We start from the raw sequence: 12005 nt of genomic DNA, 5'->3' as shown, positions 1-12005 counted from the left end.
GATCCTGGTGCCCTGTACACACAGCTTACAATAATATTTTTCCTTTTTTTGCAATACAATTTCCACAGTAATGCATTCAAAGACATCTTTGACAGCTCATGACATATTTTCTACCACTCTACAGTCCGTGTTTTTGTCAGTATGTAAAGCAACCCCTCCTCCTTTTTTACACTGTATGTTTGTATAAAACATTTCATAACCATTTATATGGAATTCAGTACCTTTATCCACATCTATCCATGTCTCTGAGATTGCCATTATGTTAAAGGGCATTTTAAGTGGGGCTCTGTAATCAATAAACGCAGAGAAATAAAATTCTGAGCTATAGGAATTTGAATTCATAGAAGTGTTATCCTCGGATGTAGAGGAGTTACCACTGCAATAACTATGCATAATACCTGATCTCAGAAACATGAAATAGAGGAGGAGGTATACGGTCATAGCATGAATTATGACAAACACAAACCCACATCCACACACATGTATTCCCACGTTCTCGCGCACACACACACACACACACACACACACACACACACACACACACACACACACACACACACACACACACACACACACACACACACACACACACACACACACACTCACATCCATACCACAATCACACCCAGGCATACACACTGCAGGTCAGCAGGCTAAAGCAAAACAAAAAGAACCAAAAGAGGATGCCTACTAAAAGAAAACACTCTTCTAAACCTTTGAAGTAATATATACTGTTCACAACTAATATTTCTTCTTCGTAATGTCTTTCATGTTACCGCAGATGGCCAGCCAGGTTTTAGCGACAGTTAACTGCTACGCGACAGTTTTACGGCCGACGGTTTACGGCAGACACTTGTCCACGCTCCTGCGTCGTCTGGAGTGTACAGTGGTCTTTTGAAGTTCAGATTAATAATGATAATAAGTTTCCACTTGGAATGGGAGGAACAATCACACAGCTGATGCAGGCCAAGAGAGCGATGAACACACGCTGATGGGAAGCTTACTTACGACCCTTGTCCCGGGAGAGTCGGAGTGTCTCTGAAGAATATCTCGGCTTCTTTGGGACAGCGGAAAAGTTTTGGTTTTCCTTCCACGATGACTCTCAGTGTGTTAGGATACTGCAGAGTATTTAATGTTGGTGGCGCAGAGCTTTTTCTTAACCGTGTCACATTCACGATGTTTCTTGACGATCCCAGGACTAAAATCCGGATAAATGGAAACCGTGGCTCCTTCCCAGGACAGCTTTTCCTTTTCCCTGGCCAGTCTCATGATCTTCAGAATGTCCTGGAAGTTCAAGAACTTAACTTAACCAGTCTCGGTTGTCCCGGTCTGGGTGAGCTGCTGTACCCGTTCCACCACGGGTGCCGTGGGAAAGTTCTCCCTCCCCGTATCAGAGTTTAATGTCGTTTGAATGTCCATTAAACCTGCCCGAACAGCTCCAATTTTCTGGTCCACGTGGGCATTGATCTCATTGGAGACTTGATCTTTTATTTGATGAATCGCCCTAAAAAATGGATTGCAGTGAAACCTCAGCCATGCCGCACAGCAAACAAAACCTGTACACAACTTCAGACAAAGTCCCGATTGCGGTAGAGAGCGCAGATATCTAAAGTTGAGATGTTGCTCTATATGTAATAATGTAAAGCTCGGCCTTCACAGTGACTTAACAGCTTAATTTGATGGAGTAGTCAGAGGCCTCAGTCAGACACTCAAGCTCGCGCAGCCATCTTGGTTCAGATTGGAGTAAGGTCTGCTGTCCCAGTCTGTTGTCCCAGCCACAGTTTTAGAACATGCAGGATACTGAAAGAATATCTTACATAATGATATACTGTAATCCTGAAGTGCATATGATTCTGAACACAACTAACTTGTATGTAGCACTAAATACAAACTACATAATCCCAACAACTTAAGTCATTACTCCCATTGGCTTATTTCTCTCATAAATCACTACTTAGTATGACAAAAAGGATACGAGACTGATGATGAGGCCATGACTCATGCTGGAGACCTTCGTCTCACATCAGTGCTGCAGGCGTCCCACTGCTGATACGTGGGCTGACCAAGCTGGTCATATGTGTCGATGCACCAGGGCTTTCTGGCTCTTGCAGGTCTCTGACTTCAACATCCACATGTTCTTCCTGCGACTCTTCCTCAGCAACAACATCAACTGATAGCTCCTCCAAACATGGTTCCATCTCTTCATGGAGATGTTTGTAGATCCAATGCTTGACAGATTCAGGAAAGACTAACTGACTCCTGGACATTGTTTCTCTCCTGGGGATCCCATCTCCATCAATCTGCAGCCGAAGCCTTCCCTCAGGAGCTCTCTGACCTTCTCACTTTCTCCTCACTTCTGTTTGTGGCCCAGGTGAGCATGTGTTCTCTTCAGGGTCAAGACTCCACGTATTACTGGGTCTGAGGTTTGAGCTGAGATGCAACTCTCCTCAGGTAATGTGTCTGGATTACAAGTGACAGCAGAGATCCAGTTGATTTCTCCTTTCTTTTCAGCTCTCACAGTATGAATAGTGAATTCCAGGACTTCCTGTTGACACTCCTCTGTGCACTCTGGATGAGCTCTTCAATGAAATCCCTTTAGGATGATCCAGGTCTGAACTTGAGTGTGAATCTGTAATCTGTCAAGTCGGTGACCCGGCGCTGCCCTATAGCAATGAGTTTTGCGGTTTTGGTGACATGTGTGAGTGGATTATTGTCACTGTACACTGCAAAATGGAATGCATGAAATAGATAATCTCCAAAACGTTCTGTTACGGCCCACTTCAGTGCTGAAAATTCAAGTTTCCCAGAGTGTAACTTGTAGTTCTTCTCTGCAGCGGTTAATGTTTGGAACCATGCGCGATCACTCTGAGAACACTGTCATGTCGTTGATACAGAACCTCACCCAGCCCCTTTTCTGAGGCCTCTACATGCAGTATAAAAGGGCTTTTCCAAGTCTGGGTATGCCATGATGAGTGGATTGTGTGGCAATGTCATCTAGTATTTCTTGGTGTGTTTCTGTCCATTTGACTGGATAAGATGTTGGTACTGTATTTGCATGGATGTTCTGCCCACTTTATTTGTTTTGTGATTCTATTTCTGTTCAGACTTTGGCTTTGCTAACAACTCCTACAGGGGTTTGGCTGTTCTGCAGAATATAAGGGTGGTAATAACTGAGGAATCCCATCAGCTTCCTCACCTCTTGCACAGTTTTTGGTGGTCCCATGTCTCAAAGCTTGGACTTCTTCTATCTCCTTTGGATTCATTTCTTACCCCTCTGCTGAGACCACACGTCCCCCAGAACAGTCCTCCTGTTTGAAAAAGTCTCATTTCTATGCACGTAACTTTATTACACACAGCTTTTATCTCTGCAAGACCTTCCGCACATTTTGTATTTGTTGCTCAAAGTCCCGACTGAACACCAAAACATCATCTAAGTAAGGAACGCAGACTTCATCTCGTAGATCACCAAGACAACTTTCCATGTGTTGCTGAAATGCGGCGGGTGCATTTGTCAGTCCAAATAGAATTCAGATCCATTCATAAAGTCCCCAAGGTGTAATGAATGCGGTGCAAGGCCGACTTCCCTCACTGACAAAGGCTTGGTGATAGGCCTTTCCCTGGTCCAGCACAGTGAACCAGGAATTTCCTCCAAGGTTTTCCAGGATTCCTTGGATTCTGGGAATTGGGTGATGATCAGGTAGTGCTTTCTCCTTCAGCTGCCTGGAGTCTACGCACAGATGAAGACTGCCATCTTTTTTCCTGAAGAGTAAGAATGAGACTTCTGGATCCAACCTCTATTTAGCAGATCTTGGCAGTGGGTCTTAACTTCTTGATGGAGGTGTCTTGAAATTGTGTGATATGATCTTTGGACAGGGATGTCGTCTCTCAGCTGAATTGTCATGTTTGGGTCCTGGATGCACTGTGTCCCAGTCACCTTTAGCAAAAACATTACAAAACATCAGCAAACACCATTTACCGCGAGAAGTTATAGTCTTATTTGCACAGGAAGGAACAACAACATTTTAGTCTCTTTTCAAATCAGTTTTGATTTTTTCCTGCTCTTTTTAAAGCTTTTTTATATTTACATCACCACGCTGCATTGCACTCTCGTGTAAGACATTTAGAAACTGTTATTCTCTGTCGTAGCTGCAATCGTGGTTGATAAATGCACCAACAGGCCAACATAAATGCGAAAATAGAAAACATTTTTCCAACGTCACGGTCTTAGTCGCCCAATGATTCGTCACATTTGTGAAAAAGTTGCTGGGATTGGTTAAGATTGAAATGGTGAGGACCTGTTGAATTTGCATTGTGGGTTAGGGTTTGCAACATCGCAAAATTCTGGAGAGTCTACTTAATTGACAGTACAAATCCCAAAACACAAAGACATGACGGAATGACGCAACAACTAATTTATAATTCACCAAAATGTTCAACTCTGATCCATGTGCAAGTTCAGTGCACTTCTGCAAGTCTAACAAAGTCTGACACAAAAACACTTTAACTCTCAAAAGGTTTTTTTATTTAGTAAATGTACAAAATATGGCGCCGAACAAGATGAAATGAAAGTTGGATTATGTTCATTTTGTCATTCTGACTAGATATGTATGAGTTCTTTTTTTCTTTTATATCACTTGATAAAGACCGACACGTCATCACATGCCAGATGAGGCTCTGAGGAAGCATCGAAACATGTCAGCCAGGTAGAAAAACGTTTTCCTGCATCTATATGTCGTTAAAAAAGAACTCATACATAAGATAAAATGAATTAATGTATTGACCCTTTCAAAGTTAATATGTTTGTATTGGGATGTTTAAGAATTATTAAAAAAGAAAAGAAAAACAATTTGGGTCATTTTTATTTATATTGACACAAGACTAGACAAGTGTGTGTGTGTGTGTGTGTGTGTGTGTGTGTGTGTGTGTGTGTGTGTGTGTTCATGCGTACGTGCTTGTGCAGCATCATCATCAGCATATGGAGCAGTATGAAAAAGATTGGAACAGTATGAAGCAGATTGGAGCAGTATGAAGCAGTCTGAAGCAGATTGGAGCAGTATGAAGCGGTATGATGCGGTATGAAGCATTATGAAGCGGATTGGAGCAGTATGAAGCATTATGAAGCGGATTGGAGCAGTATGAAGCAGATTGAAGCAGTTTGAAGCAGATTGAAGCGGATTGAAGCAGTATGAAGCAGATTGGAGCAGTACGAAGCAGATTGAAGCAGTATGAAGCAGATTGAAGCGGATTGAAGCAGTATGAAGCAGATTGGAGCAGTATGAAGCAGTATGAAACAGATTGGAGCAGTATGAAGCAGTATGAAGCGGATTGGAGCAGTATGAAGCAGATTGGAGCAGTATGAAGCAGTATGAAGCGGATTGGAGCATTATGAAACAGATTGGAGCAGTATGAAGCAGTATGAAGCGGATTGGAGCAGTATGAAGCAGATTGGAGCAGTATGAAGCAGTATGAAGCAGATTGGAGCAGTATGAAGCAGATTGGAGCAGTATGAAGCAGATTGGAGCAGTATGAAGCAGTATGAAGCAGATTGGAGCAGTATGAAGCAGATTGGAGCAGTATGAAGCAGATTGGAGCAGTATGAAGCAGTATGAAGCGGATTGGAGCTGTATGAAGCAGATTGGAGCAGTATGAAGCAGATTGGAGCAGTATGAAGCAGTATGAAGCGGATTGGAGCTGTCCCCAGTCTGCTGGGGATGAGGAAGGTCGGGTCATCAGTCTTTCAACAGTAATAATCCAGCCCATGTTTCTGCTGAGTCTCTGGAGCCTGAGAGCCGCCGCCATGCAGCGTCCAGCCACGGAGCTCCGAGCTCAGCTTGACCTCCACCAGAGTCTCCTTCATCTGCTGGTTCTCTCTGGTGGCTGCCTGCCACACCAGCTCCAGCTCCTCCTCCACCTCCCTGCAGAGGAGGAACAGAAGCATTAATACACCCACCATACACTTTGATTTAAAGATACACAACAAACAACAGGCACCAACAACAATAGCAACAACAGCGATATAATATGAATAATAATAACATTTAAAAAATCATCAGCTCCTGGGGCCTATACTACGACCGAGGATACTAATACCCAGGATATCTCGGTTATCAATGACGCTGGATTTTCTCTGATCGAGATAACTTCAAGGATTAACCCTGGGATTTCCATACTGCGAAGTAGATTCACTTCTCACTGGGATAAATCAGCCCAGCAACTTAAGCTGAACATCTTAAGGCCTACACACACACACACTACAGGATAATCGGGCCGATTTCAGTTCTGATCTCCCCCGAGCATCGGGAGCAAAGCCCCGCTTGTCGGATGTCTGCAAAAACAATCGTGTCTATTTTCCTGTGGCGTGGGGAGAGTTCAGAGTGGTTTTATCTGGTCCGATCCGCTCGGAAGGTCTTGAAGGAGAGATTGTAGATAATGAACATGTTCAATATTTGCGAGGAGAAATCCTGTAGTGTGTTCTGCTCCGAGAGGAGCCGAGCAGCAGGGGGTGTGACGTCATGAGTACCGGTATGAAAACCAAGCAGCTGAAAGCAACACTGCTGCTGCAGCCAAAGACAGAAAGTTCCTGACTTGTTAGTGAGTGACTTCACGAGATTATACCAGATTAATTCAATGGACAATATAAGCGGACCTGCACAGCACTGATCACTCAGTTTTACTTTATTATTCCTCACTGCTCTTCTTTAACTTGATATTTTCCTTCAGTTTGTTTTGAGCCTGTTTCCCTGAATGCATTTTGTGTTGGAATATTAATTCATCACCGTGACGACAGAGTAGATGTGCACTCCAGACATTCATGTTTCTGCAGTTATATCAGACGTGACCATTATTATTAACCTCATTAATACAGATAAAGCCTCATGGAACTAAACAGACTTGGAACAAGTCAAGAACAAAAACATCCTTCAAAGCCTCAGTGACCAGGATTTATTTCATTCTGTTAAAAAGATTGTTCTAAACCCTCCGTCTCCGCTCTGCTGCGCTCTAAGTGTCCCATGTGGGCGGTATACCAACCAGGATATTGTAAATATAGGCAGGTCATTGTCCAAGAGATCTGATTGGTCAGTAGACGGCACCTTCATTCTCTGCTCCGGAGTTAAACATCAGAATACCGGGGGGATTTATCCCAGTAAGAAGTGAATCTGCTTCACAGTCCTGAAATCCCAGAGTTAATCCTGAAGTTACCTCGATAAGAGAAAATCCTGAGTCGTAACATAGGCTGTTTATGTAGAATGAATTCAATTTGTGTTAACGAAATGCGTAACTGTTGGTTTTGTAGCATGTATGATGTCAGTCCACTGCCTGAGCACAGTGTGGTCACTGCCTGAGCACAGTGTGGTCACTGCCTGAGCACAGTGTGGTCACTGCCTGAGCACAGTGTGGTCACTGCCTGAGCACAGTGTGGTCACTGCCTGAGCACAGTGAGCACCAACAGAACCAGGACAGGCCGTGTTTAACCCGCTGTGAGATTCAGACGTGTGGCCGGTGGGCTGGGAGCGCCACCTGACTAAAAGAGGAAGATATCTTTGATTTCCTTGACGAGTTTTAGAATGTGCGTTGTGGACCACCGAGTTATCTGCCCGGTGTGACCTTCTGCAGAAAGCTGCAGAGAGATCAAGTTCCTGACATGGAAACTCCAGCTGCTGCTTGTTTCTGTACAGACTTCTTGAGCCTGCAGAGCTCGTTTGATTCCCCAGCCAGACCCCAACGCATCCTTTATTCATGTGTGGATTCCTCATGTCAGGAGTTTCAGGGCCTCCGGGATGATCACATGAATTATTGTGGCAGACTGACTGTGTGCACCAATTGTGAAATGATCATTATTTCCTTCTGTGTATGAAAGGTGGGAAGAGAACAGTAGGTCAGACTGTATCTGGACAGTCAACACGCACGCACGCACTGTCTGACACAGAGAATAAGAATGAATTCAACATCAATCCGTCGTGTTTATGAGAGCCTGTAAAGCATTGGGAGGAGTTCATTTTGAATGATTCTTGCAGAACAGTCTGCATCAACAGCCTGCAAACATTTTTGTTCATGAGTTGTGAACATGTTTGTAAAGGATGTGGGAATCAGCCTAAAAGCAGAATCTCTTTATGTGATCAAGCAGTTTAGCACGGTTAAAGTCAGATCTGAGTAAATCAGGCGTGAACGTCGCAAAGTGTGAATTTCTGCAAGTGAACCTGGTCCAAACCTGGAAAAAAAAAATTATGCACAGATAACTTACTGAAAGTAATCCGATTCTCCATTTACGGACAAGATTTGGAATTGTTTGAACAAAAAAATTCAATAAAAAAATAAATAAAAAGTAGGTCCACCAAGAGCCTTTAGATATCATATAAATCCCAGCTGTGTGTGATCTCGGTATGAGTCCAGCTGTTCTCATTACAAAACATTTGTCATGAAAGACGTTGTTGAAACAAAGTCGTCTACGAGCCACGTTGCAGACGCAGCAAACCCACAGTCGTATGACTCTAGTTTTCTCGTCCATATCAGTCGTCTTATAGTTGAGACTCACCTGACGGCATCAGATTCGTCATCAGTTCATATGAATGTCGGGTTCTCTTGATGTTGTTCACGTTTATAGTGTATTTTATACTTTATAGTGTATAGGTCCCTCTTGTGTCTCTGTCTCATCTGCGTCTTTGTTCACTTACCCTTCCTGTTTTCACTCCTTCTGTGTCTGATTAGTGTTGATGTGTCTCCCCTGTGTCTCCTCTTCCCGAGTGTACTTAAGCCCTTTCCCCCATGGCTCACCTTCATTTAAATAAACTCTGTCCCGTGGCCCAGCTTACTAACTACAGCGTTGCCAGGGTGTGCGCTGCTGCAGTGTAAACGGATTAGGTGTTAAACTGGGCCTCAGCTCGTCCCCCTTTCCCTGGCCTGAAGTCCTGGAGCTCCACCTCTGAGGCCGGCACCCGGTGTTCAGCCTCATCACAGAGAGGCACCGGCCATGTTTCCTCCAGGAACCCGTCATCACAGGTTTGAGCAAACAGGTCCAACACGACGAGTTAGCATGGAGGTGCTCACTGCGACCGACCAAAGACACTAAAGAGTGGTAACTCCTGGGCATTAAATAGTTAAACATCCAGCTGTGCACAGAGCTGTGGATCTTTCACGAAGATGTGTTGATTCTATTTCTTGTATTTCAGTTCTACTGGTGACATCAGCAGTAGTGAGCTTACCTGTAAATCAACGTTACTCCTGTGTAGTGTTCTTATTTCGCAGTACACATGTCCTCAGTGGACTGCTTTATTCCAGGTCCACAAGTCAACAACAACATACATCTTAATACTTCCGTGGGGGGACTACAACATGACCTGTAAAAGAGTGGAAGTGACACGCTCTGCACCGTGCCTCACAGTGACAGTGTCTCAGTTTTCTTTTGTCCTAACGAGAGGGAGTCAAACGTTCCTCTGCTCAACTTTGTTTTCAAAGTTGTTTTACAAACATTAAATTCAAATGGGCAAAAATGGCATTTGATATGTTGGTTATTTGTTCATGAATTCTGAGAATTACAAATCACTGTGTTCACTAATTGCTTTCAGTGTTTGGAGTGAAGTCCTCATCTTCTGTGTGTGTGTGCGTGTGTGTGTGTGTGTGTGTGTGTGTGTGTGTGTGTGTGTGTGTGTGTGTGTGTGTGTGTGGGTGTGTGTGATGTCGAAGCTTCTCTGAGGCTGCTTTATTCTAACAGCCTCATTAAAACTGTCCACCAGCTACCTCACCTTATTTATGCTTGTTGATTGCGTTTGTTTACCCTGCAGATGCAGTAACTGCCTGCCTGCAGTAACGGTATTTTGTTTTCTGACTTAAAAACATTTATTTTGATCATTTAAGCACATAAATATACAGTTTCAAAAGAATCGAGGCATTGATTGGTGGATTGTTGTTACACTACAAAGAACTTTTGTCTAATGTATTGACAAATGTTCCTTTCAGTGATCTGTGTCTGTAACAAACCAAACCAGGTTAAAAAGTAAATGCCTGAGAGGACGAGCAGGTCAAAACTTTCTTCACTTTTGGGGGGGTCCGTTTACACGACACCAGTGGTCGGATCCACTGTATCCGCAAAGTTTTTATACCGGCTCCCAAAGTGGAAAGATTCTTTCACGGTCGCTATTCCCTCCTGCAGAGACTACAAACATGGCCGACCTGTAGTGGTTTGACTCGCGGTCCGTATTCTAGATTGATTGTATCATATCAGTAGTTTAAAAGCTGAGACTCACCCCTGATAGCCTCCGATGCATCATACGGATGTCGGGTTCTCTCCATTTTCTTCACGTTTATAGCGAATTGGTCTCTGCACACACGTCTATGTGGTTGTATTAAAAAAAAATCAAGCAACAGCACCCTCCAGTGGCCCGGCTTACTAACTACATGGCTGTCAGTGTGTCCGCTGCTGCAGTGTATACACTTCTTTTTTCTAACGGATTAGGTGTTGTCACGTGAAACGTTGTCGTGTAAACAGGGCCTCACAGTGCAGTGGTATTGCATGCAGTAAAGTGTGAGTGCACATATTCAGGCTGAGGCTACATTCCTGCAGATCATGTGATTGTAATGCATAGCGGGACTCGCAACAACTCCTCCATATAACTACAAACCCGGACAACTCGTCCATGACTATGTTTTTCAGCATTATCGATTTGAAGGATTGGATTTCAAAATATATTTCATTGGAAGGATTATTAAGTATATTTGCCATAAAACCATAAACAGAGGCTGATTTTACTATTGGCGACGTGGGCAGCCGTCCACAGAGCCGTATCTGAGCCGGCGCACATGCACAAGTAAAACCCAGAAACTCTCTCCTTGTTGAGAGTCTGATGAGGAAAAGAGAGCAGTGTTTCTCCTCAATCCTCCTGTTCAGCTTCAACAGACACATTTTTCTCTAAACGGCATCGAGAAGCGTCACGTGGTGACTTTACCTAACAGACCTGCACAGTGAGGAGACTCTGACTCCAGGAGACCGGATCAGAACCAGTGTGGACTGGACTCTGTTCAGAAGAGGGATAGACAGGAACCAGAACTCTGGTTCTTTCTGAATGGACCCGGTTACATGAAGGTTTTTTTTTTTTTTTTTTTAAATCTAATCAGACTTTATGGATCATTACTTGTGTCCATGTGAACACAGGTTCAGTTTGTAATTATTACAGTAAAATCCACCAGTGATGGAGGCAGTGAGGAGCAGCCATCAAACGCCTGCGGCAGATGCAACAAACTATAAACTATAAACATGGAAAACAGAATTTATGCAAATCGTTCAAAACGTTCAGTTAATGCTTCAACAATAAAGAACACACACACACACACACACACACACACACACACACACACACACACACACACACACACACACACACACACACACACACACACACACACACACACACACACACACACACACACAGTTAGTGTTTGAAGGTGGTATTCTGACACAGACAGACGATCATCAGTCCTACAGGTGGATTTTTAAGCCATTTTTAAGTGTGAAAGACGACCTGCTGCTTTGCCTCATGACTAAGATTTGTCCAGAAATCTGACTGTCATCAGTTTATCTCCATGCACACCTGCAAACACACTGCTGCCTTCTTCCCTTCCTTTGAAGCAACCAAACTGTTCTCATTCATAGTCTCTCTCTCTCTCTCTCTCTCTCTCTCTCTCTCTCTCTCTCTCTCTCTCTCTCTCTCTCTCTCTCTCTCTCTCTCTCTCTCTCTCTCCTCCCTCCCTCCCTCCCTCCCTCCCACCCCTCCTACCGTTTGGACTGCAGCAGTTTCTCCTCAGCCTCCTGTCTTTCTCTCAGCAGCGTCTGCAGGTGGAGGATCTCCCTCTGGTGAGATGCTGTTCTCCCCTTTGCTGCCTCCTCCAACGCTGCCAGTCTGCTTGACGCCTGCTTCCGATACACCTACGCGCGCACGCACGCACACACATGCACACACGCACACACAGCGAGAGAGAGAGAGACAGAGGAGGAATGAAATGTGGGCTGTTGC

General features: G+C 44.1%; 1 protein-coding gene across 1 annotated transcript in view; it reads right to left on the bottom strand.

The window, feature by feature from the left end:
* Positions 1 to 4509: 4509 nt before the first annotated feature.
* cep89 (centrosomal protein 89) overlaps positions 4510 to 12005 on the bottom strand; it is a gene marked incomplete at its 5' end in the record, with an annotated part of 61276 nt that continues 53780 nt past the window's right edge. The window contains 2 exons of the mRNA XM_080458090.1: positions 4510 to 5915; positions 11769 to 11917. Of these exons, the coding sequence (XP_080314216.1) occupies positions 5738 to 5915; positions 11769 to 11917 (327 nt within the window). The 3' untranslated portion in view covers positions 4510 to 5737. The remainder of the gene's footprint in view (positions 5916 to 11768; positions 11918 to 12005) is intronic.

The sequence above is a fragment of the Lipophrys pholis genome (assembly GCF_963383615.2).
Source record: "Lipophrys pholis genome assembly, chromosome: 2".
In the NCBI taxonomy this organism is placed as follows: Eukaryota; Metazoa; Chordata; class Actinopteri; order Blenniiformes; family Blenniidae; genus Lipophrys; species Lipophrys pholis.
Note: the sequence above shows the minus strand (reverse complement) of the source record. Positions and strands in the feature narration are given on the sequence as shown.